The sequence below is a fragment of the Nicotiana tomentosiformis genome, chromosome 2, assembly GCF_000390325.3.
Source record: "Nicotiana tomentosiformis chromosome 2, ASM39032v3, whole genome shotgun sequence".
Lineage (NCBI taxonomy): Eukaryota > Viridiplantae > Streptophyta > Magnoliopsida > Solanales > Solanaceae > Nicotiana > Nicotiana tomentosiformis.
The window spans coordinates 186008153-186034835 of record NC_090813.1 but is presented as its reverse complement, the minus strand read 5'-3'; the positions used below and the strand labels follow the sequence as shown (position 1 = coordinate 186034835).

The window sequence follows — 26683 nt, the reverse complement described above, 5'->3', positions numbered from 1 at the left end:
GCATGACACAAATTTAACCTGAGAAGAACGTGCCAACCATGATAAATAAATGACTTACCTTGTCTCTACATCCATCCGCACCAAACTTTGGTGAGTCTATGGTAGTACCTTGTTCAGTAACGGTTCTGAACATGATGGAGTCTATACAATCTCCATGAGCAATCAATATTTCTTTAATGGGACATTTCAGCATGTAATTCCATTCTGATCCACCAGTGCCTCCCCATGGCTCCACCAATATCGAGTCCGCTTGATCGTAACTCACTTGATTTCCCTTCTCGTACATAACAAATCAATGGCTCCATTATCAAATTTTAGCCCTATATTGGTAGTATTATTTTGCAGTGGAAAATAAAAAGAATGAATATAGATACAGTCATGTAAAAGAAAAGAAGGCAAGGTACCATTGTTGGCGATATGCTTTGATTTTTTGTTATTTTCCCTTTCTCTTAATATTTCTTATGATCATCTGATCCTGATCATTCTTTTTTTTGTTTAAGTTACTCATTCTATATAAGGAGTTAGAAGAGTAACATAAGTCATTAGCTTTAAGAAAGGGATGTGTCCTTGTGTGTAACTATGAGGTGAAGTAAAGGAAATAGAGGTGAATAAGCAGAGGACGAAATAATCACAACATATGTGAGAACTAGTTAATTTATCCGCCTTTGCTCGGTCACAAAAAATTACCAGAGTGATCATTTTATAAATTAGTCCATAAATAAAAAGGAGAAATATGGCAAATACTTAAACTAATTTTTCATCTATAAAAATTATATCTGACTATTAATAAAACTTAAAAATATCATAAAACAATAACGCTCTTCTTCTTGGAATATGTTACAAATTTTTATCTTTTTAAATCTAGCATTTAATCACGCCGTGTCTCTCCGTTTTCATCTCTATATTTCCTTATTGCCCACTGAACACTAAGATTCAAAGGTTAGAGGATCAATTTAGGGACAGGAAAAGAGGCATAACCTCAAAAATTAACATATTGGAACCAAAAAGAAAGATGATAAAGGATCATTGACACATGGCATCTAATCATATGACAGGTTGTTTAAAATTATTGCATAATGTGCGAAAAATATATAGATGTCCTGGTACTTCGCCTGATGGAAGTAATGTTGTAGCCACCAACGAGGGTTTAACAAAACTTGTAGGAAATTTGGTTTTGAAAAATATTCTTGATGTGTCCAGCTTAACGTGCAATTTGATATCTATGTCGCAATTGATGGATCAATCATATTGTTTTCCTGCGCATTAAGCTTTTATGTGTTATACATGACATTACCTCGATGTTGATTGGAGCGTGTGAACGAAGAGATGGACTCTACTATTTTTAGAACAAGTCAAGGGTGTGTGCGCTGAAGATAGTTAGTGTTGACTTGTTGGATCTTTGGTACAAGCATTTGGGACATCCTTCTCTACAAGTGACCAAATTTATTTTTGTTACAGATTTTCAGAAAAATTTTAACGTTTTGAATAAGAGTTGTGATGTGTGTCATCAGGCAAAACAAAAGAGAGAAAAATTTCCTTTGAGTAATTTTATAGTTTCTAGCATTTGTGAATTAATTCATTGTGATTTAGGTAGATTGATATATTTTTCGGGTTTTCCAGAAAGTCCAATGGAATTTTCTCGAGCCACCATAAATATGCCTTGGAAATTACCTCAGAGGTTGGATTATTGGTTTCTAAGCAGGTGGGAGTGCCTTTAGAGCAGAATCAACGACTAGCGTCGGCAGAAGGACGAGTTTTTGATGACTCAGAACGTTATCGTCATTTGGTAGGACGACTCATCTATCTTTGCTTCACACGGCTAGATTTGTCCTATTGCATTTACGTTTTATCCCAGTTCATGCCACAACCGAAAGAAGAGCATTGGCAAGTAGCATTGTGGGTTTTACTCTACTTGAAGGGGAATCCAGGACAAGGCATTTTGTTTAGTAAATGTGATTTGCGTCTCTATGGATGGTGTGACTCTGATTGGACATTTTGTCCTTTGACTCATTGCTCACTCACAGGTTGGTTTGTCTCTTTAGGTGACTCACCGATATTTTGGAAATCTAAGAAGCAGCATAACGTGTCTCGATCATCGGTAGAAGCCGAATATCATTCTATAACGATGACGATTTGTGAGCTGAAATGGCCAAATGAAATTTTGTCTAGTCAAGGAGTGACTTGCAATTCTCCTATTCGTCTTCTTTGTGACAGTCAAGCAGCATTGCACACATCCAAGAATTCAGTCTTTCATGAAAGAACCAAACATATTGAAGTGGATTGTTATTTTATTCGTGCCGAGATAGTAAATGAAAACATTTGTACCAGCTTTGTGTCTTCACATGAGCAGTTGGCAGATTCTTTACGAAGGCATTGGAAAAATCTTAATATGTTTCTCTCTTATGCAAGTTGGGCATTTGTAATCCACATGTGCCAACTTGAGGGAGGGTATTAGGCGTGTATATATTGTATACATTTTATGAAGGTGGAGCATCGGTCGTCCACAATGTAACTAGAGGTGAAGCACCTGTGGTCCATAGTGACCTAGTTGTTCTCCATATATGTTTAGGACTAAAAAATTTCATATTTGTTAGGACTAGGATTTACTATTTGTATATATATTCTTATTACTCAATAGAAGAAGGCAAGATTTTTCTCTTCCTCTCTGACCGAAACTCGGTCCATATTTTGGCAACAGCCATTAAAAAACATTAAAGCTTTAAATTTGAAAATTAAATTTTACAGTATTGTTATTTGTTTAGATTTGTTGTTGTTGCCAACGATTGGGGATATCTTTTGGAGTTTATATTTGAATTTTGAGGGAGTTTGGTGAAGATTCGAATTGATTTTGGTTGGAATTTTAGGTTGAAACTCGAAGAAGACATAAATAAATTGTATATATTTTGTATGTCGGATGTACAAATGACATACAATATATACAACTAACATAATTTTATACAAATTGTAAATAAGTTGTATGTATATATAGTTTTTTACCGCATTGTGTACAACAAAAGGTTATATTCAAATTGTATATAAATGTAGCTTTTGATTGAAATTACTGTTGAGAGTCCCATTATCATCAATTCAAAGGCTTCATCTTACGAGAATTCTTAAAAATTATTGTTGGCTGGTGCATGGTATGCTTATTTATTACTACTACTAGGGGTGTCAAATGAGCGGGTTGGGTCGATTTTGGGCGGGTCAAAACAGGTTGAGTCAATAATTGGGCATGTCAAATAACCCGCCCAAAGGTGTGTGACAAGAAGGAAGGGAGCTCGGCTAGGGAGGTGGGGAAAAGGGGGATATTGTTACTTATGGAAGTTAAGATTCTTTCATGGAATGTGAGGGGGATAAATGACCCAAGCAAAAGGGCCATCATCAAAGTGGGAGTTAGAGAGTGGGGTGCTAACCTAGTTTGTTTTCAGGAGACAAAAATGGAAGTTTTGTCGGATGTGATTGTGAGGAGTGTCTGGGGAGGTAGTTGGGTAAAATATGACTGGGTCCCAGCAGTGGGAAGTGTTAGGGGCATTCTTCTAATGTGGGATGATAGAAGCTTGGAGGTAAAGGAGATTAAGAAGGGAGTTTTTTCTTTAGCAGCTTTTGTTAAAGATAGAGTGAGTGGGGTGGAGTGGGGATTTGGGGAGTGTACGGACCGGTAGGAGAAGGGTCCAAGGAGTCTTTCTGGGAGGAACTGGCCATTGTGATGGGGGAATGGGACATTCCATAGGTTCTAGGGGGAGACTTTAACACTATTAGATTCCCGAAGGAGAGATTAGGGTTTAGTCTGATTTCGAGGGCCATGGAGGAGTTTTCTGACTTCATCAATGATCACTTTCTCATTGACCTTCCTCTGTTAGGGGAAAGGTTTACTTGAGCCAGGGCGGAGGATTCCAACTCAAGGTCTAAACTTGATAGATTGATGATATCGCCCTCATGGGATGAGCTGGTGCCGAATGTGCTGCAGATTCCTTTACCTAGGCCGACTTCAGATCATTTGCCTATTTTGCTAGATGGATGCAGAGGGAGGGGGTGCGTGCTCCCTTCCAATTCGAGAACATGTGGTTGAAAGTGTCAGGATTCGGCGACAAGGTGAAAGAATGGTGGACAAGCTATGGGGTATCAGGGACACCTTCTTCCGTCTTTCGAAAAAACTTAAATTGCTCAAGGGAGATATTATTAGGTGGAATAAGGAGGTTTTTGGGAGGGTAGAGGTTAAAATGAGGGAGCTTATGCATGAATTGGGGGAATTAGAAAGAGGGGAAGGGGCGAGGGAGTTAGATGAATCTGAGAAAGCGAGATTGGGGGAGGTTAAGAGGGAAATAGTCGAGTTAGTAATAGCTCAGGAGACTAGTTGGCGGCAAAAATCGAGAGCGCTCTGGTTAAAGGAGGGGGATTCGAATACCAAGTTTTTCCACAGGGTGGCGGTTGCAAATCGAAGGAGAAACTTCATAGAGTCCTTAGTTGTGGATGGGGTGAGGATTGAGGGGGAGGAGGAGGCAAAAGGGGCGATAGTGGGGTTTTATGAGAACTTATACAAAGAGGAAGTTAGTTGGAGGCCGACTTTGAGGGGGATAGAGTTCAACCACATAGGGGAGGGAGACAGTGAGTGGCTAGAAAGGGCTTTCGAGGAGGAGGAGGTGCACGAGGCTATGTCGAGTTGTGCTGGTGATAAGGCCCCCGGGCCTGATGGTTTCTCCTTGGCCTTCTTCCAGCTCTTTTGGGACACCATCAAGGGGGAGTTGATGGAAGCCATTGAATATTTACATGTGAATGGTGTTTTCGAGAGAAGTATTAATGCTTCTTTTATTACTATTGTGCCTAAGAAAGAAGGTGCATCTTGTATCAGAGACTACATGCCTATTAGTCTCGTGGGGAGCATTTACAAGATTATATCTAAAGTGCTTTCCAACAGACTTAAGAAGGTTCTTGACGTGACTGTTTCGTCCTCCCAGAATGCGTTTGTGGAAGGTAGGCAGATCCTGGATGCTGCTTTGGTGGCAAATGAACTTGTAGACTCCAGAAGAAAAAATAGAGAACCCAGCTTACTATGCAAGTTGGACCTTGAGAAGGCTTTCGACCATGTCAATTGGGAGTTCATGGACTTCATTATGATGCAAATGGGATTTGGGGCAAGATGGAGGGGATGGATCAAGTTCTGCATTTCCTCAGTCAGATTCTTTGTCCTGGTAAATGGTAGCCCGTGTGGTTTCTTTAGCAGCTCCAGGGGTCTCAGGCAAGGTGACCCTCAATCCCCCATGCTTTTCATTCTAGTGATGGATGCTCTGAATAAAATGATGGATCGTGCGGCGGGCGGAGGTTTCTTGAGAGGATTCTCAGCTCCGATCAGGGTGCTCAGTGCCAGAAGAGTCTCTCATTTACTTTTTGCGGATGACACCCTCGTTTTCTGTGATGCCGATATGGATCAGTTGACCTACCTGAAGCAGGTCCTGCAGTGGTTTCAGATAGTATCAGGACTCAAAATCAACCTCGACAAGTGTGAGATTTTCCCGGTGGGTGAGGTTGCTCATATTGATGCTTTGCCTTATGTTCTCAGATGTAAGGCAGTGTTGTGAAGAGCGTGAAGCGAGGAAAAGCGACAACCCCCATTTCACGAGAAGCGAGAAGCGAAGCGCTCGCTTTTTTGAAGTGAAGCGGAATTTAAAAAAAAAATTAAAATAAATACTGTTTTGAAGGAATGCTTTTAATTCTTCCTTCACATGCGACGAAACTTTAGGACCGACATTTGAATCACCATCGATTAGATGCGCTTTTTGACGATAGATTCCCTCATTTGAAATCTTATCACAAAAAAAGACATGTAATGGCCATCTTGTTGGTCTCGCTAACTCTTTCAGAGTAAGCCCAAGCCGGGTCTTTCCTATCTTCTTTTGGCGCCATTAAAAGAACAACTACATAACACATAAGAAAGGCAATAAGAACTAGGAATAAAGGATATAAAAAATTAGAGGAATTCTCTGTTAAAAAATAGAAAAATTAGGCAGTAATTTTCTGGAAAAAATTCGCCAGCATTTCATCGCTTTTTGGACATTTAGAAAGAAAAAAAAAGAAGAAGAAGGAAAATCAGAAGTTCAGAACATACCTGTTGAAGTCTTGAAGTCTTGAAATTGAAGTTGAAGAAGAAGAACAACCCTAGTTGATGCTTTGTGATTCTTTCAGAAATCAGAAGTAGATGAAGAAGAAGAAGTCGCTGCTGTTGGAAGTTGAATAACCCTAGTCGCTGCTGTTGAAGAAGTCCGACCAGTGTTTAATCCAAAAAACTCGTTTTTAATAAAATAGGGTTGGGTATTTTAAAACAGAGAAGCGGACGCTTCTTCGCTTCGCTTCACTTTCCCCGCTTCTCGCTTTTTACAGAAAAACGGTCGCTTTTACTGACCTGAGTGCTTCAACTTGTTGAAGCGCTGCCCTTCACGCTTCGCCTCGCTTCTCGCTTAAAGCGAGGAAGCGGGCGCTTTTTTAAACACTGATGTAAGGTGGGCTCCCTTCCAACTACTTACCTGGGTCTCCCATTGGGCGCTTCGCATAAAGATACTACGGTTTGGAATCCAGTAATCGAAAGGGTTGAAAAAATATTAGTAGGCAGGCAGAAACAGTATTTGTCAAAAGGCGATAAGGAAGTGCTTATTAAAAACACTTTATCGAGTATGCCCAGCTATTACTTGTCCCTGTTGCAAGCTCCGGTGAGCATCACAGAAAAACTGGAGCGGCTTCAAAGGAATTTTCTTTGGGATGCAGCGGATGGAACTAAAAAGTCTCATCTAGTGAATTGGCAGACAGTCACTTCCCCAAAGAAGTGGGGTGGACTTGGAGTAAAAGATCTTAGGGTATTCAACAGAGCTTTATTGGGGAAGTGGCTGTGGAGCTTCGAGGTAGAAGAGCATACTCTATGGAGGGAGGTCATAGTAGAAAAGTACGATTCCACGGGAGGGGGTTGGAGGACAAAGGCAATCACAACACCTTTCGGGGGTGGCATGTGGAGGAGCATCATGAAGAATTGGGAAGCATTCAGTGGCAACATCACTTACAGGGTGGGAGATGGAAGGAGAATCAGCTTTTGGAATCATAGGTGGTGTGGAGAGGATACTCTGAGGGTCTCCTTCCCCCACGTCTTCAGAGTTTCAAACCAGAAGGAACTGATGGTCCAACATATTCGTAAGGAGCATGAAGGGGGGTATGAGACCTCTCATTTAGAAGGAACATGCAAGATTGGGAGATTGCGGAGCTCCAAGATTTGTTGACACTGATATATGGGCAAGACAGGCCCCAGCCATCTTGTGATTCTTGGAGAAGGGGTTTGCGTGGCGATAGTTTGTTCACCGTAAAGTCCTTTTACCGGAGTATGTTGGTGAGAGAGGAGGCCACTTTTCCATACTCCTCGATATGGATTTCTAGGGCGCCCACGAAGGTGTGCTTTTTTGCATGGCTAGCAGCGAGAGGAGTGATCTTAACTGCTGAAAATCTTCGAAAGAGAGGAATTACACTTGTTAGTTGGTGCTACATGTGTAAAAGTTCAGGGGAAGAAGTTGATCATCTTTTGTTGCATTGCCCTGTGTCCTCGGCTTTGTGGAGGGCAATCCTGAATCTTTTTGGTGTTCAATGGGTGACGCCAAGCACTGTAAAGGAAATGTTATATAGCTGGGCCGGTTTTCGTAGAAGAAGAAAGCAAAAGGCGTGGAAGTTCACCCCGTTAGCTCTCATGTGGATAGTTTGGGGGGAGAGAAATAGGAGAGCTTTTGAGGGGATTGAGTCTCCTTTTTCACATCTTAAGAATAGTCTTTTATCTTTGATCGCTTTTTGGTGCACTCATTTAGCCCTACTTGTATAGAAGATTGGGCGTCTTTTGTAGAGAATCATGTTCTGATGTAAATTCTCTACTTTTTGGTATACTTCATGTATACGGGAGTTCTCTCCCTTTTGATTAATACAATTTACCTTATCAAAAAAAAAGTTACTAAGGCTAAGATGGGCTAAAAATTGGGTCATAGCCCAACATGCCCAACCCTTATCAAGCTTTACTTAATATGTGTTATTTTCTTTGTGTGACTGTAAATTAATTCATTAAGGGTAAAGTAGAAATTTTAAAGATAAATTGTTTCTAAATAAAAAAAGATGACATTTTTTTATACAGATTAAAAAAGAAAGAGTCTCACCTAAAATGGGACGGTGAGAGTAACAAACTTTGGTCATAAAATTTAACGGGAACTATGAAGATTTAAGGGGAACTCATAGTTGGAAGTGCAATTTTAGAGTTTCTGCTATTTTGGTCTGTTTCTTGTGGCTAGTGTTGTATTTTGCGGTGTAATTTCTACTATGTTGTCCTATTTCTGATGGCAGTCTTTAGTATTGCAGTTTTTTAAATTTGCTAGCACTTACCAAGTATTTTTGCTTAATCAAAGTTGCGCTAAATCTAACGAATTTCTTAAATATTTAGACAGAGACCAAATATGCTCAATTTTGGCAAACCTAAAGCAGCAAAACTATTCAGGAATATAAGCTTATAACCACTTCACAACTTTTCACCTCATGAATTAGCTTTTGCGATCAAAGTCAGTCGAGTTCGTAATGAAGTAGTTCACAACCTTCACTGAATAAATTTTTGGATTTGAAGTTAGGTGGATATGTGATACTTAGTTAGGTGGAGAGATCGAAATTAAAGAGGAATAAATTTTTGGATTTAAAGTTAGGTGGTGAGAATGCTGAAAACTAGGAGTGTGAATACAAAGAAACAGTAGGAAAAAATAAAGATAAAGAATGATAGATTGATAACAACGTAACATTGACACCAATGTATCTGCTCACTCTCTCTGCCAAAAAGTCAAAGTAGAAATAGTACTATTAAGACTTACAAAATTAAAAGTCGCAATTCAAAATAACTATGTACCAGTTTTTTAAACACTTCTTGTCTTATTTGCAGTCTTCTGTATCACTATGTAGCAATTTTTACTGTCTTAGTAAATTAGTTTGTCATGTATTATTAAACATTGGTTGTAATTCTCTTTGAGAATTATTGTGTACCAAGTCATTTAATTTGAGTACATCGTATATAAGTGCATGTCAAATTTGTTACGCTATTTATAGTTCATCTTCATCCTTCCACACATCTTTAGGATAACATGAGTAAAGCAGTACTATGAATCTCTACGAGAATACTAATAATGGAAGTTATACTATAAGCATTATTCTGCTTTAAATTTGACGAAAGCATGTCATTTGCAGCATATGTTGGAGGCATCTACTGCATTTCTCTTGGATCTTTTATAAATACTATTTTCTGGTGCGTTGCACATGTAACACATATCAAGGAGTATAATTTTTTTTAAACGATGTAAATATAATATTAAAACATGTGTGTGACGTGTAACATGAAATTTGAACACAAAAAATAATTATATATCATCTATAACTATATTTTAACAATTATATTTAGTTACATTGGTACGATGAATGAGATTAATCATGATATTACTGGATACAATCATGTGATATTATCATAGCTTAACTCATACTTCCTTTTAGATGATGTTCTTAGTGTATGTTTAATTCTGACGTTTCGATTAATCTGTTATCACCAGAAGTCTTGGCATCTATGTAATTTCTAATTCACCCTGTGTACCTGTATTTAACATATTATCCCGTGTGATTTATTGAAAAGTTTTTGTCAATAAGACATAAATTTATAAGTGCCTACAACATTAACAAAAATAGAATCAAATAAAATTCAATATTATTCCTTCAAGAATCATATTAAAGATTGACTAATGTTCCAGATTTAAAGATGTTTTCTAAAGCATAAGAATCATTGATTGGACAACATCAATTATTTCTACAAAGAATAATGTTGAGTAAAATAATGTCCCAAAAGATAAGCACCAATAAGAGGTATGTATAAAAAATATGAATCGCCAAGGAAAACTCATTATAAGTCTTATGCGCATTAATCGTACAATTATGATAAACTTTTCATGTAACTCCTACACATTTGAATACCATCTTCACATAAATTTATAAATAAATAATCATATATTTGGTGCTCTGTGTTTTTTTAGAATATGTAAAGATGACATAAAATATACGATAAATGAAATAGTAGTAGCCACTTCTCAAATCTTCAATTTTTTAATTTTTGTTATTCCGGTTTGTTGGTGGTGACTGGAGTAAAGAAGAAAAGAAAAGAGAGTTTTTTTTATTTATAATGAAATCTAATGTGCCAAGCGAATGTGGTTCACTGCCCAACGGAAATTTGGTTGTGGTACTTTGGGTGAATTTATTTGACTTTAAAATAGTTCGGGGGAGGAGGGTAATAGAACCCCCGCAAAGGTAGAGTGTGTAATTGAGAATCCGGCTATAGGTCAGGGGGGTACTTATGCATTTTCCCATGATTTTACTTGTAGAAGAGTTTAGAAAAGAACTGAATTGGATTTTTTTCCACTTTTTTATTTCAAAGGCTCAATTATTTGTTCTCAACCTTATAGAAATTAATTTTTTTTTATGGATTCAAATTCCTTATATTAACTTAGCCCAAATTTTAAATATTTAATTCTATTTATAATTTTATTCAATAAATTTTATTTTCAAAGAGTAAACCACCATTCTCTCTGTTTCCCTTGTATATCTTTATATATTTCTTGGTTATTTGTGCTAATTGTTTAGCGTAGTTTTCAAACATTATACAAAAAGGTTAATGAAGAAAAAGTATTATTCAGTAGGCAGAGTTCAAACATAATATGAAGAAGTTTCATAGTTAATATATCTAGTTCAAAAGTAAAATGGAAGGAGTTACAGCTATGTTACCTTGCTCAAATAAGAAAATAGTTTATAGAAGGTAAAATCTTAATTGATTAAGATCCAAAATGTTGAAGAAATTCATCAAGTACTTTTTGTTGGTCTTTATATCAACACAACAACAACAATATACACACTGAGGTCTGAGTAGGTCAGAATGTACGCAGACCTTACCCCTATATTGTGCAGGTAGAGAAATTGTTTCTATCCTGGACTCTTTAAAACATTTGTATGACATTAATATTGTACCTTGAGGATTTATTGGATAGCCATCCAAGTTAATATTAGTTTTAAAACATATGAATTGTATGACATACCGATAAGTTGTTTGCTTCCCCTTTGTCTCTTTCTCCTTCATTTTCTTTTCCTCTTTCCATGATTGTAATTTTCACTGGTCAATGCCAAAGTAACTTTTCTTTCCCTTCCTTTCAAGTTCACAGGACCTGATGTATAAAAGGTACATAAGACTTTAACAGGAGAAATAAGAGGGGGAAAAAACTGAAGAAAAAAGCATAAAAAGTCATAGCAGGAAACAATTTTGCAGATATAGCCACATATATAAAAAGTTATTGATCAAGGTCAAACATCAAATGTTCTTTACAGGAAAGTTATCCAACAAAGTTAATTTACAAAAGAAAAAAGGAGTTCATAAGATAAAGAAGAAAATACAAGACCCGAATATTCAAGAAAACAAAACCTATCACCACATAATTCTTCCCGAGTCCTGCTCTTTTACCATTACTTTCTCAAACATAGCCAGATTTGATGCTTCTACTTTTCAGGGACGGATGTAGATCATAACTTATGGGTTCATTCAGATCCAATAGCTTTTGTTCAGATTTTGTATATGCTATAAAACATCCACTAAATAAATACAAAATGATATATTTCAACAACAACAACAACGACCCAGTGAAATCTCACTAGTGAGGTCTGGGGAGGGTAGTGTGTACGCAAACTAACCCCTACCCCGAGGGAGTAGAGAGGCTGTTTCCGAAAGACCCTCGGTTCAAGAAGACGAAAAGAGACAATATTAGTATCACCAATAGAAACCATATGTAAAATAACATCATGGAAATGAGAAAGTAGATGCAAAGCAAACGCGATAGACAGTACATAGACTCGACACTATGGTAAACAAAGGAGTAGTAAGACACAACATTGCCACTAGCTGACATCGACAAAACCCTACCAGACTAGCCTCACAAAGGTACGAAGTAAGGGAGACTCAACTACCTCCTAACCTACAACCCTAATACTCGACCTCCACAACTTCCTATCAAGAGCCATGTCCTCGGAAATCTGTAGACTCGCCATGTCCTTCCTGATCACCTCTCCCCAATACTTCTTAGGCCGTCCTCTGCCTCTTCTCGTGCCCTCTAAAGCCAGCCTCTCCTTATTTCTGCTACTTTCATCTTCTGGATATGTGAGTTCTTAACAGGCCAACACTCAACCCCATACATCATGGCCGGTCTAACCACCGCTTTGTAAAACTTACCTTTGAGTATCGGTGGCACTCTCTTATCACACAAGACTCCAGATGCTAACCTCCATTTCATCCACCCTACTCCAATACGGTATGTGACATCCTCGTCAATCTCTCCTCCCCTCTGGATAACCGACCCAAGGTACTTGAAATTTTTACTACTTGGTATGACCTGTGATTCAAAGCCTCACTTCCACACCCACCCCCCTAGGCTCAGTGCTGAACTTACACTCCAGGTATTCCGTTTTCGTCCTGCTCAGCTTGAAACCCTTAGACTCAAGGGCCTGTCTCCAGACCTCCAACCTCTCATTAATACTGGTTCGCGACTCATCAATCAGAACTATATCATCGGCGAATAACACACCATGGCACCTCCCTTTGAATATGGTGTGTTAACGCGTCCATCACCGGGGCAAATAAGAAAGGGACTGAGCGCAGAACCTTGGTGTAACCCCATAACAACTGGAAACTGCTCAGAGTCGCCTCCTACCGTCCTAACCCGAGTCTTAGTCCCATCATACATGTCTTTAATTGCCCAAATGTAGGCAGCTGGCACGCCTTTTGCCTCTAACCATCTACAGAGAACTTCTCTAGGAACCTTGTCGTACGCTTTCTCGAGATCAATAAACACCATATATTTCGAACCCAGTAAATTAAATGGAATATGGTAGAATCCATAACTCCATCCCATAATGTTCAAATTCTAAATCCACCTCTGACGAAGGTAATAAGGGACCTAAATCTGTTGTGTAGATTTATGCAGTCTTAAGATTCTTAACTGGCTGGTAACAGAGAAAACTAGCAATAACAAAATAAGAGACCTTCAGCATAATCTTACCTTTTGGCCGCTTAAAGTTCAGCAAACCAAGATTAAGCTGTTATTAGAACCTCTTGTTTGAGAAATAATGTTGAACAGTGGCTAACAAAGTAAACTATGGGATTCAGAAAGATTTGCGAGAGAAGTTGAAGTAATTGGCTAAAGAAGTACTTGAAAGGCCAGCGACAGAAAGAAGAATCAAATAGCTAGAGATTGACAATTCCAACATTATTAAAATACAAGTCATTGACTTCTGAACTTTTTTTTTTAATACCATTATCATCCTAGTCTTCTTAATCAATTGTGAAAATTATCTGCACGTCTCTTGGATCTTGACATCTGATCTGTAACCTAATATATATTAATGAGGTCAGCACAAGGCTGTTTTTAAATCAACCAGAATCAAGATAAATGGTTTCGGAGGTGTTGAAACAAATGAAAAATAAATTGCAAATTCTGTCGCTTTGTGTGAATGCCTTAAATGCTCATGAGTGGTACGACCAAAAAGAATTCTGTAAATATTTATAAGATGCAAATAGGAAAAAACGAATGCAATTACACATGCTATAGAAAATTAGATCCTTCACAAGTACTTATCTCTCGGACTCATTAAAGAGGGTGATGAATAAATAGAACTCATGAAGTCAGAAGTATATTCAAAGAAGCAATTCAAGAAAATTGTCAGATGCTTATTCCAAGAAGGAAGCAAAGTCAATGAAGTGAGTTCTGAAAGCATATATATGAAATAATGTTTTTTTTTTTTTTTTTTTTTGGGGAGGGGGGGAGTAAGCCATGGGATTCAGACAAAATTGTGAGAGAAGTTGAAATAGTTGGCTGAAGAAGTACTTGAAAGGCCACCAACAGACAGAATCAAATAACTAGAGCCTAGAAACTGACAATTCCAAGATAAAAATACAATTCATTGACTTCTGAAGTAAATTTTTTAATCAATTGATAAAAGTATCTCTTGTCCAGACAATGACCTGTAATCTAATATGCTCTTGACTCTACTCGTCTTTGGAACTACACCAATAATCTAGTTATTTAGTAAGCCAATTAGAAGCAGAATTGGATGATATCTAGCCAATTTTTATACAAGTAAAATGGTGAAAATGAGAAGAAAAAAAAAACAAAAACACAACGACAAATGCTTGCCATTTTAATTTGTATTACCAAATTACCTTAAGTTAATGTGATAAAACAGGATCATTTATCAACTCATTTCTACTTTTATTTTCACAAATCGTTCAGTTGAGACTTTTATCAAACAGATTGTAGACATTATTTAATTAACATTAAAAATTGCCGCTGCAAGAATCACAACAGCATGCCAACGTGTAAGAACGAAGAAAAACCTGTTTTCGTGCTGTCATTTAATTCTGTTTTTGTTGAATCTTCCACAGTTCCTCTCCTCAACAGATGATTTCCATGGTAAGAAAATTGTTTTCCACCCACAACGAAATTCCCAGCTATATTTTCGAGCTACTGTTCTTCTCTTGCCAATTTCGTAGAGAGAGAAAACTAACTTTTAGTCAAACTACAGTCAAGGGGTTGTTTATTAATTTAAATAAGTCTTGACCTTTAGATCTAAAAAGTGGACAGGTGTAAGATATCCAAGCATGTACTGAACCAACTGGAGGAAAAATGTAATAGAGGAGGTGGAGTGTATTAAGTAAGAAATTTCAATTTTTTGAAAGTGATCTATGTGGAAAAGTTTCTATTTCTCCAGATAATAAAGTAGTGCATTAATTAAGGAAATTTAATTTTTGAAATATTTGGAAATATGGCTTAAGAAGTAATAGGACTAAAGAATGATTCCCTTGTGTCTTTCCCATCCAACATTTCTATTTCATTTTCAAATTACAAACTGACTTTGGCTCCTTGGAAAACTAATTCATGTAGTAGGAAATCAAAATTATTTAGGATTTAGTATTTGTACGTTTATTTCAATTCAAGTTTAAATAGGATTTGTAGTCAAATTCATATAGAAATAGATTTTTCAATTTTTAGTTAAAGTAGGTTCATATTGCTAGCTATTTTTAATGTGTGAAGACTAGTGGAAACTTATGAAAAAGTAGAGAATTGTAGATCATTCAAACATTTAATAACTTATTTTACTTCAACATCTTGTGATAGTTTGCTTGTGAATGTAGATGATGTTTTCTTAAGATTTTATTGATAGTGTTAAAGGGCGGAGCCAGAGTGTTGGTTGCGGGTTCCACCGAACTCAGTAGCTTTTGTTTAAACCCTGTATTTGTATTAAAAAATTCAATAAATATGTACAAATTATTAATTTAGAACCTAGTAACTTAAAAAGATTTTAATCCCAAACCCATAAGATTCAAATCCTAGCTCCGCCTCTGATAGTGTTGAGTTGCTTCTATTTTTGGATAAAACTCGGTCGAAGTATATATTATGAGACATTTCGGACTATATATGAATAAAAATTCACTAAAACTTTCCTAGTACTCCCTCATTTTCAATTTATGTGAACCTATTTAAGTGGATACGAAGCTTAGGAAAAAAATGAACACTTTTAAAACTTGTTGTGCTAAACAAATCATAACATTTGTGTGGTTATAATTCTCTTGAAACCTGTGTTATTTGTGACTATAAAATATTCACGTTTGAGCGAAAATAGATTCTTCATCCCATCCGAACCTTCCTGTATTAGATTCTATGTATGTAATTGCTCTAGGTGATGCATATATATAGTTCCTCATAATATATTACTACTATATTATTTGAGGAAAGTTATTGCATTTTCAATGAATTGAACTTCTAATTGTGTGTTGTTACACAGCTAAAGGAGCAGCCTCTGTGCAGCTAAATTATCTATACATGTAGAGCTAGCTGCAACAGCATCTACAGCTGCATCTAATTGCAATAGCATTTCCAGAGGCAACACTTCCAAACCAACACAAATAACAACATAATATACACCAGATATACAGCATTTCTCAGAACAATAGCTAAGCATATCTTATAGGCTTCCACTGCTTTGTACATTGCCGATACTTTTTTTTTGCCTGCCTTGACTTCTTTTTCCTTGAGCTTGAAATCGCTATCCGTGTAAGTATGTGCTCGTCAATTAGAGATGAAACCACCAAAATTATTTTTTCGAGTTTGTCTATCAAAGCATCACCTTCAATCAAAGTGTATTTTTACAAATTTCTCTTCTTTGAACTCATCGATCCAATACTTATAAATGGACTTAAAGTTGCCACCTGCAGAAAAGAAACCACGATTAAAAATTACTAAAGATTAAAAAGGGAGTCTAATCAAAACCTCCATTACCCTGGAAAAATGCAATACTTTTTAATAGCTTGTGGCATCAACTTTGGCATAAAATTGTGAGAATCAACGATGAAGGCCTTGAATGATTCTTGATGGAGGAACAGGAGAAGTAGTATGCTCATTAGTGAAGGAGGTAATAGCCATATTCAGTCTGTTGAATATATTCAAAGCACAATGTATCAGTGAAGGAGGTGACAGTTATCTACATTTGGATTAATTATTTTCAGCTTCCCTTATATTATCACAACTACTCAGTAGCAGTAGTACTCAAACTAAACTTCTTTTTCTTAGTGGAATTTTTTCTTGAGTGCAACACTGCATTTTTCTCATTTTTTTGAGCAACTTCACAGTAATTAGTTACAAATAAAGAGTTTGAACTCATCCTGTTGTGCTGTTGAACAATGTTACTATTATATTTTTGGGTGGGAGGGGGCATATTCAACTGTATATGTGCTATTTGCAGACTTTTGTATCGTTATGTAGTGGTTTTTACTGTCTTAGTGACTTGTTCGATAGAATGGTGCTGTCATGTACTTTTTAGGTGATGAAGTAATTAATTCTGTCATGTATGGTTAAACATTAGTTGTAATTCTCTCTTAAAACTAATGTGTACCAAGTCATTAATTTCTGTCCTGTCTTTTAAACTGATGCAAATGGAATTCCATTTGTTGAACTTTTAAACTGACAAGAGTGGGTTGCTCTAGTGGTGAGCACCCTCCACTTCCAACCAAGAGGTTGTGAGTTCGAGTCACCCCAAGAGCAAGGTGGGGAGTTCTTGGAGGGAGGGAGCCGAGGGTCTATCGGAAACAGCTTCTCTACCCCAGGGTAGGGGTACGGTGTTGTTGTTGTTATAGTATCTGCTACTTATATGCTCTTGTCAAGGTGTTTGGTTATATGATTCTTTGAGTTCATTGACAATATTCATCAAGGTTTGGTTATTACTATCATCTTCCTTTATTTAGGCTTGGACTTGATGTGCTTTGCATAGTTCATTCTTTCACACGTCGCTGAAATAAATTGCATTAGATTTCTTTGACCTTAAAATATTTGGTTGATTTTCCATGCTATATAGTAGGTAAAAGTTACAGTATTTGGGAGTTAATTGGTGAAAGAGATTAGGAGAATGGCATTGTATTGCATTCATAACTTTTTCATCACTGTACTCACCTATATTCAAGCATGTTACTTGCAGGTTATACAATCACTTGAACTCATTAGCACACATCAAAGGCGTAGTGTTGTGGCGGTATTTTGCAATCTTGGATTATCTTTGAACAGGAAAAAGAAAGGAACAGGAAATATGAAAAAAGATGCCACAGCGAAAAAGAAAGAAAACATGGCTTCAACCCAAGTTGAATGCCCAAGTAGCCTACATTAGAAGATATTTCTGGGCAGTTTACAAGCAGTCTGCAACTTTTCACATCATGAGTTAGCTTTTGCAGCCATAAGTTGGCGAGTCTGTGACAGAGTGCTATCGAAGCTTAGAATCACTAAAACTAGTGCTGCAGTTGAGCCGGGCTGTTGAACAACAATCAAGGCATTGTCGATTTGGGAGGGATGAAAGTGTGAGCTTCTTGTTTGTTGTTTCACAGAAGGAGCAAGAGTAGGAGCAACTACAGAACACTAAGCATAAGGATCAGTGTTTGAAGGAGATAGGCTTCCACTGCTTTGCACATTTACTGTTGCACATGAGATACAGCAGCACCTATTGAAACATCTTGATCAAAGATACAGCAGCCTCAACTCCAAATGCGTCGATGGGCTGATTCTTGCAGCCTGCATCACAACTAATCAATATCTAAGTGAATATTATCCCATCATTGCGCAGAGTTATGAATCCCACGTATGTTTCTGGACTTGAGGAGTAACATATGATATGCAAACAACTCAAGCCATGCCGAAGAAGAAAAGAGATTATACAAGAACAACAATTTGAAAGAACAAATGCTGGGAAAATGCATCAGAATTTAGATGTCTGAGGATCTATTCCTTACATGCGTTCTGCAAAAGAAAATTATATTGGTCAAACTCTGCCACATATATTGAAAATGAGGAGGTAATAAATTCGTCTATACTCACATATTTTCCCAAGGTAAAAGTGCTCAAGACTTGATCAGTTATAAACAAGGACCAGAATATCCCTATTCATATCCTCAACATCTTGCTTAATCTTCAGAGCAGATTCTTCAAGTTGAGGGCTCCTTCGTAGTTCGATACTTTTTAATGAACAAATATCCCCGAAGCTAGGCGGAATCTCCTCAAGCTTACGACAGTCCCACAGTCGTAATTTCTCAAGCGCAGGAAAGGATTCCTCTCTAACCTCCCACTTAGCAAAGGTCACTCGCCGCAATGTCAGACATTTGAGATTCTGGAAGGTGTCTTCCTCCCCCATGTTCCATCATTCCCCCCTGGATGATTGCGCCTTCAAGGTACAGATCTTCAAGCTTGGGCAGTATTCCTATTGTTGATAGTGAATCGGATGTCAGAGGAAACTCACACAAACACAACATTTTCACACTCGAAGGGAAGTGAAAATCCCAAAGCCGATTTGTCTCTATAGAGAGCGCACTATCATTTGAATGTGAACTTTCAAAAGTTACTTTGAGAGATTCTAGTTCATTTAGGAAGTCCAATTTCGGGAACCAATATCGCTCTGTTGAACAATCCCATGATTCCTTGAGATCAAATCGAAGCTCTTGAAGATTGGGAAACCTTTTGAAAATATCCTCTGTGTCTTTTGAATAGGAAAGTTTGAGTCCCCATGATAATCTCAAGTTCTCTAACTTTGAGTCCTCTGCTATGAGTATTGGCTCATTCTTATCCAAATCAAAGAAATAACAATTATATATAGCCAGCACTCGCAACTTTACAAGATTCCAAATTGTTGGTAATAGTACCAAGGGTGGTCCGTATTTATTCACCCACAGAGTTTCCAGATTCCAGAGATTTGAAAAAGACGAAGTCAGAGATTTAACTTCTGTCCAAATGTCTAAGCACCTCAAATGAACCAATGTGCATATTTCATTCAGCAAAGAATCATTCACCGTGATAAAAAAGCTATCCAGTTGCAACACTCTAAGAAGCCGCAAGTGTCTTAAGTGACATATATCATAAAAACGATTGTCCAGCTTCAGTCCATCTATCACCAAAGAATACAGGTGTTTACCAGAATGCCTTTTCTTTTTTGAATCGAACAGGACAAAATTGTTATGCCCAAAGTGCCAGTTACGATATTCAATGTTCATTTGACGTGGCATCAGATCTGAAGAAGATGATGATAGAGCACTTGAACTTATCTTGCCAAACAACTTTTCCTCTCTTGCTTTTATCAAACAAAAGTCATGCACAAGATCATGAATTTGGCAAATCCGATCGTCACCTATTTCATTGAAAGAAATTACCAAGCTACTGGAAATTAAATTATCCAGATAAATCTCAACCACTTCTTCCACACTCTTCATCTCTTTCTGCTCCAAAAATCCTTCAGCAGGCCATAAAATTTCCAAATTATGGACTGGAATTGCTTCGTCCTTCGGAAAACTTGCAAGGTGAATCAAGCACGACTTTAAGGGATCAGGCAAATGGTCATAACTTAATGCTATAACCTTCATCACGTCCTCTTCTTTCTGGAAAATGAAGGAATACAAATTATTTCGAACTTCAAGCCACACACTCCTTCTCTTTTCCTTCCCCGCAATGACTCCAGTAATCAAATCAACCACCAAAGGAAGTCGTTTACAGTTTTGGACTATTTCTTTTCCAACATCCACTAGTTCATCAGGGCAACTTTCTTTTCCAAAGACCTTTTTCTCTAATAACTCCCAACTTTCTTCCAGTTTTAGCAATCGAAGGTCAAGAGGATCACTGTGGCGTTGTGCATGCATAGCCACTTTCTTTTCTCGAGTCGTCAAAATAATTCGATTTCCTTTCTCAACTTCAGGAAAAGGTCTTGTCAACTCATCCCATGCTGCAGTGTCCCACAAATCATCTAAGACTATAAGGTACCTCTTTCCAAACAGATGTTTCCGTAGCTTATCAGCAACATCAATATTCTCACCGAATTTCGAAGTTGAGCCAACAACTTGATTAAAAAGTTTTTCCAGCAACCCCATCTCGTCATACTTTTGATCGACTGTACACCATGCACGGATGTCAAAATGACCAGAAACTGACTTATCATTATACACTTTGTACGCCAAAGTAGTTTTACCCGAACCGGGCATACCAGTGATCGAAATGACATCTAGCATTTTTGGTCCACTGGTGAGCTTTCTAATTATCAAGTATGTCTCCTCTTTAAAACCTACGATTATTTTACCAGCTATTGATGACTTGCGCTCAACTGGGTTATTGGGAGAGTTCACAACAATGACGCCCATGTTCTTGGGAATCTTCTCAAATAAATTTGAGACCCCTTTTTTGATAAAATTGATCTTTTCTATGGCAAAGGGAAGTGAGAAAATAAGATGTAAGAGACCATTGTCTCTTACAATAATTGAATCAATAACATCTTTTGTCTCGTATGCCACATCTAAAACACGTGCCCAGAGATCTTTATACAATTCTTGTTCAACATTCCCGAAGAAAGCTCTTATGAATTCTAAATCTTCTTTCACCATCCTGATTTCTTCCTTTATCAAAGCAACTAAATAAGCATTGGAATTGAGCAAATCATTTAAGTGTCTAAGTAGAAGATGCATGAACAGAGGTTCATCACTCATGGGAAAGTAGAGTTGAGATGAGTCCGGGGCTTTCAGGTAAACATCTTTGAGTTTTCTCTTCAGGAGTTCAATATTTTCGAGCAAGCCTAGAGTTGCACTGTTTTTTTCATTGGTACTCTCTGCATTCCTTGATTTCTCTTCTAAGTCGCGAGCAATAACAAATACGTCCCTGGTAAGTGCTCCAACACGTGCTAGGAATTCAAACAACTTGCCATTATGAATAAAGTCCTTAGGCACATCAGTGAGAATGATTAATAGGAACTCTACAATGATATGAATGTTTCGAGCCCCTGGAGTGCTAGCGGTAATAACATTTATCATGTGCTCTTGTAGATGAATCAGATATTCTCTAAGAATGTCCGGAGAGGTTTCTAGGAGCTGCTTAATAAAGCGTCCAACTTCTGCTGATGTTGTAGCTTTCAAATTTGTAAAACCTATGTGCATAACCTCCAACTGAGTTGGAATAATCTCCAAGAATAGATGTGCTAGCTTGAAGAGTAGATAGTGTCCACCAATTTGATTATGCCATAGGAAGCATCCTACTCTCTCAACCATTAGTTGAAACTGAGGTAAGACATATTCAACAATCTCATGCCCAACGCAACCATTCACTATCAACTCGTGGAAATCTCTTATGTTGCCACATACATTCTGAAGAATCTCATATTCAGTCATGAATGGAGAAAGTTGTTCAACACAATACTTGGAAAGATGATGGAGATTCCAAAGGAGGAAGTCCAACTCTAATATCATCTTTTCAGTTAGATCCACGTCAATAACTTTTTGAATTTCTTCATTCTTTAAGCTCTCTATGAAATCTAGAACATTGAGAGAGTCCTTGCGAAGGGTAGAAAATGAGACCTGCCAAAAGACCAAACATTATATCAAATTCTCAAAAAGAAAGACAGTTAATTCTCTATATATTATGTTCTTAGAGTTTGAGCAACCGGTTATGTATCCAAAATAAGCATGTCAAGAAAATGGTTTACTATGCATATGTTCAGCTGGTGCCCCCCCCCCCCCCCCCCCCCTTTTTCAATTTACTAGATTATGCACTAAAAAGGAGGATGGACGATTTAGTGAAGATTTATTCTAACCATTCCGAGGAAGAGATGAATAGAAGTAACTGTCAAACATATAAACACAACCTCTTGAAAATCATAACTAACCAGGATTGATAAGCTTTATAATGTTTAGTTCTTTTTTTATTCTTACAACAAGAAGTTTATAATTCTATCAATAAGTTCCTATTCTTTGTTATAAAATAGTGAATGCACATATCTCTGATAGCAAAAACTTGCTCGTAGTCGGTATTTGTACCAAAAAGTACTAACTTATAATGGTTAAGCGATTTAATAACGTAAGAATATATATTAAGTGTAAGAAATTTATGTGCAGATACATGGCATGCATCTGTTGGTTTAGTATATAAAGTCACAATTAATCGGAAAGAAATAAAATAAAACAAACAAGAAACAAAATTTATCCGATTTATGATATTAAGAGAAAAAGTAGTATAGACGTCATGAATTTCAATTTCTTCAACCATAGGTTTATTTGCCTCAATTATTTTTTGCTTCAGGTTCATTTGCTGAAGTATGAGGTGAAGAAACAAAAGTGGAGGTGATTAAGAGAAGGAGGGAATAATCACAACATACGTCACGAATTTCAATGTCTTCAACCATAGGATCCTTTGCTTGGGAAGAGCAAGTTTTTGCAAATAAACACCAATAGCATCAAGATACGCTCCACAACGCCCATGAAATCCCACAATAGCTACACCTTGTTTCATCACAAGTGAAAATGGAGTTCCACCAGCCTCAAACCCAAATGGTCCATAATTCTTTGCATTAGTTATAAAACATAGAGATTTTATAACCGAATGGCTGCCACAATGTCCAAATGTTCCCTTGATACCTGTTCAATATTCCAATGGAGTTGCCTCAATAACTATCTGAGGTTATTGCAAATCACAAATCAGTTAAATAAGTAGCAGAGTCAGGAATTTGACAAGAATTCAGAAAAGTGCAAGAATGTCATTAGGATTTGAAATCTTTGGACCTAAAGCAAATTTGGACACTTAGTTGAATTCCCTTAATGCAAAGGAACCGGCTAACTTAAATATGAAGCAACAGGTGCATCCGTATCTTTGACTTGAAAGATGCTTATATAACTACAGATTTTACGTTGTGTACACTGGAAATGCAAAAAGTTGCGTCACTATCATATTAAGTTGACCTATAACGTGATTTTTCATATCAAGATTCTAATAAGGTAACTTGAAGGCTTTAAGATAAATGAATAACCTGCTATAACCGGTTTAGTTGTCTTGATAATTAATTTTTTTTTTTACATAATTTAAGCTCATTGCTATGACATGACACAAATTTAACTTGAGAAGAACGTTGTCTCTTCGACCATAATTTTTTTGGACTTACCTTGTCTCTTCGACCTCCACCCCCACCAAACTTTGGTGAGTCGATGGTAGCACAATGGTTCTGAACATGATGGAGTCTATAATATCTCCATGAGCAATCAATATTTCTTTAATGGGACTTTTCAGCTTGTAATTCCATTCTGATCCACCAGTGCCTCCCCATGGCTCCACTAATATTGAGTCCGCTTGATCATAACTCACTTGATTTCCCTTCACATACATAACAAATCAATGGTTCCATTATAAAATTTTATCCCTTTATTGGTAGTATTATTTTGCAGTGGAAAAAAAAATCAGAATGAATATAAGCACAGTCATGTAAAAGAAGAGAAGGCAAGGTCCCTTTCTCTTAATATCTCTTATGATTATTCTATTTAAAGTTATTCATTTTATTTAAGGTGTTAGAAGAGTATCATAAGACATTAGTTTTAAGAAAGGGATTAAGTATGTGGTGATGTAAAGGAAGTAGAGGTGATTAAGTAAAGGAGGAAATAATCACAACATATATGAGAACTAGTTAATTTTATGGTATGGTCACAAAAAATTACCAGTGAGTTATTAAGTGATCATTTCATAAATTAGTCCATAAATAAAAAGGAGAAACATGACAAATATTTAAACTAATTTTTCATCTATAAAACTTACATCTGACTATACATATTCCATTAATTTTATTTCACTTGTCAACTTTAGTTGTAATAAATATTGTATGACATGACACAGAGGCGGACCTACACCAGTCCTTGAGGGGTCACATGAACCCGTTAACATTGACAAAAACCCTGTATATATATTTTATGTATAGCTGTATATACTTTGGGGACCCCTTAAATATTTTTCTTGGCCCCCTCATTAACGAAATTACGCCTGGAGCAATGGTCCGCCTCTAAGCATAAGCTCTGCTTCTTGTCATACGATGCGGGTTCGAAACCTGCCTTTTACTTCTTCTTTTTAAAAGTTTCTTTTACTTCTTATAACTGGAATTATATACTAGTACAATAGTACTATTTATTAGTCACTAGTCAACAGTTCACTAATTTATAATTTTTTATTTCACCTTTTCTCAATTCAATTATATTTTAAATTTTTAATAGTTATAGATAATAGTCAATACCCTAATCAAAAGCCCCAAATGTCAATTCTCTAAAGACTAAACCCTTCTCCAGTTCTTCACTTCTTCGGTTCTTCCTCAATCAAAAATCAAAGCTCGCCTCCCGTTAACTCATCTCTCAGGCAATTACTTCTCACTTCAAAATGGAGAACCCTTCTTCCTCAATCTCAACTCCTCTCATTACTTTGAAAAAGTAGCAGGCATCAAATCTCTGGTTAGTACTTCTCTTACTTTGAAACTTATTTTTTATTTATAAATTATAAGAGATTAAGAGCATGGAGAATTGGAGATGGATGTTAATTTACATCCAGTCCACCAACTTGACCTCTTCAAAGATATTAGAGTAAAACTGTAGAAAGCTTAAATATGGGCTCACAACAAATGACATCTGCTTTTGTTTAAATCATTATCTAAATAAATACAACACTAAAATCAAGTCAATAAACAACAGTCAAGATACAGAACTACAGAAGCTATAAACTTGATCAAACACTCGAGAACACACTCACATATTCATAAAGATATATATAGTGCAGAGTTATCATGTAATGAGCAGCAATTGGTTTAAAAATTTTGGTTCAAGAATCTCCAGTAAAGGTATTCTTGGTAAATGGTAATTAGGTAAACCCCAAATCTATTATTCAAATAATTTTGTTTAGGTTGAGCTTCTATTTTCTCTGGAATTTAGTGGTCTCTTAATTTTTTGCTATTTAACTTTAAGAATGACTTCTCTTTCTATTTTTCAGACACTCCAAATTGTTTAAGAATGGTTGTTTAAGAATGACTGTCTCCATGTTTTTCAATTTATGTTTAAGTTTCTGATTCTTGATATACAAAAAGAAGTCAATTAAGTATTTTGAGACGCAATTTCAATTATACTGTGCTAGCAACCAACACTACATTTAAAGGTTAGTGAAAATATTAAGTATTAAAATATAATTAAATTATGCAACATAGCTAGAATTTACAAGTAAATGTTAGTGAAGATATCAAGTGGTACTTTTATAGAGTTGTAGTATTAGTATTCAATAAGTTGTATTTGTTTTATTTCTTGATAAAAGGGGTGTATTGCTCTATTTATATTGTATTTGTTTGTATTCTTGATAGACTCTTAAATTTATTGGACTCGTTTTTTGTAGGAAGTTCTTGTTCTTATGAATTGAGATGGACGTATTTTTGACGAAGTTTAATTCTTCTCAACCAATTTCTACTCTTAGAAATAATTACTCTCATCTTATAAAGGAGTTTGATGAGAAATTACTCAATCCCGATCTTGGAGAGAGAGTACCCATTGATAAATATAGTCATAGAATACGGGATGAAGTAAGAAGACACTAAGAAAGTAACAAACTAAGAAAGCAGAAAGTCAAAGTAGAAATAGTACTAAATCTTACAAAATTAAAATGCAAAATTCCAAATGACATTTTCAATAGTTGATAATACATGGATGAAATAAAGGGTAGCGCGATGCACAAAGCATCCCGCATTCTATGACTATAATCCTCCCTTTTCTAAACAAAATATTTATTCCTCCCTTTTGTTGCTATACTTCGTGGATGTGGTGGAACCAATTTTGTGAAAAAAGTTCTATTCATTTTTGTTAGCTTTTCTATTGTGTGTGGTCCTATCCCATAAGAATTGGAAAAAAGATGAACAGTGAATCCGTGATTTCCACCAATTAAATTTCTACTGCTGCAAAGCTGGAGATAATGCGATCCCTTTGGTTGTCCCAGGTGTTTGTCCTGATTTTCTTATCATATTTGATTTTTTCATTCCTCGAAGGAAATGACACATATTTATCATAATTGAATTTTCCTTCTTGTGGAAGAAAATTATAAATCTCTCATATTTGGACTTCTATAAATTGAGAATCCTTCCTTCTCATTCACGAGCATCCATAATGTAGCCATATGAGGTTTGATACTCTTGTTTAGGGGGGAGAATTTTTCGGGACAAGTGTTAGTGTGTCACTTGTGTTTGCCTCTCCGTGAGTTGTTCTCTCAATATTTTT

The 26683-nt window shown here is 36.5% G+C and overlaps 3 protein-coding genes and 1 long non-coding RNA gene across 11 annotated transcripts in view; 1 reads left to right on the top strand and 3 right to left on the bottom strand.

Moving 5' to 3' along the window:
- The window catches only part of LOC138891411 (putative late blight resistance protein homolog R1A-3), a 29143-nt gene extending 5311 nt beyond the window's left edge, over positions 1 to 23832 (bottom strand). For 2 of the 8 annotated variants that reach the window (XR_011414425.1, XM_070196390.1), the window contains exons 1-3: positions 14462 to 14639; positions 11121 to 11246; positions 59 to 274 (exon numbers count right to left, since the gene is read on the bottom strand). Coding sequence is in view for 6 of the 8 variants with exons in the window: in XM_070196390.1 (XP_070052491.1) it covers positions 59 to 274; positions 11121 to 11180 (276 nt within the window). In the remaining 2 variants the exon portion in view is untranslated. The other 6 variants (XM_070196392.1, XM_070196391.1, XM_070196393.1 and 3 more) reach the window with 6 other exon arrangements.
- Positions 15775 to 17827, top strand: LOC138906785 (uncharacterized). The gene is made up of 2 exons (XR_011414427.1): positions 15775 to 16536; positions 17596 to 17827. It is a non-coding gene; the product is annotated as an uncharacterized lncRNA (long non-coding RNA).
- On the bottom strand, positions 18486 to 22692 carry LOC138906784 (putative late blight resistance protein homolog R1B-16). Its single transcript, XM_070196398.1, has 2 exons — positions 22647 to 22692; positions 18486 to 21985 (listed from the first exon to the last, which is right to left on the bottom strand). The coding sequence occupies exons 1-2, from the start codon at positions 22671 to 22673 to the stop codon at positions 18731 to 18733; spliced, it is 3282 nt and encodes a 1093-aa protein (XP_070052499.1). The 5' UTR covers positions 22674 to 22692; the 3' UTR covers positions 18486 to 18730.
- LOC138906251 (mannose/glucose-specific lectin-like) lies at positions 22752 to 23783 on the bottom strand. Its single transcript, XM_070194783.1, has 2 exons — positions 23563 to 23783; positions 22752 to 23010 (listed from the first exon to the last, which is right to left on the bottom strand). The coding sequence occupies exons 1-2, from the start codon at positions 23781 to 23783 to the stop codon at positions 22752 to 22754; spliced, it is 480 nt and encodes a 159-aa protein (XP_070050884.1).
- Positions 23833 to 26683: the final 2851 nt, after the last annotated feature.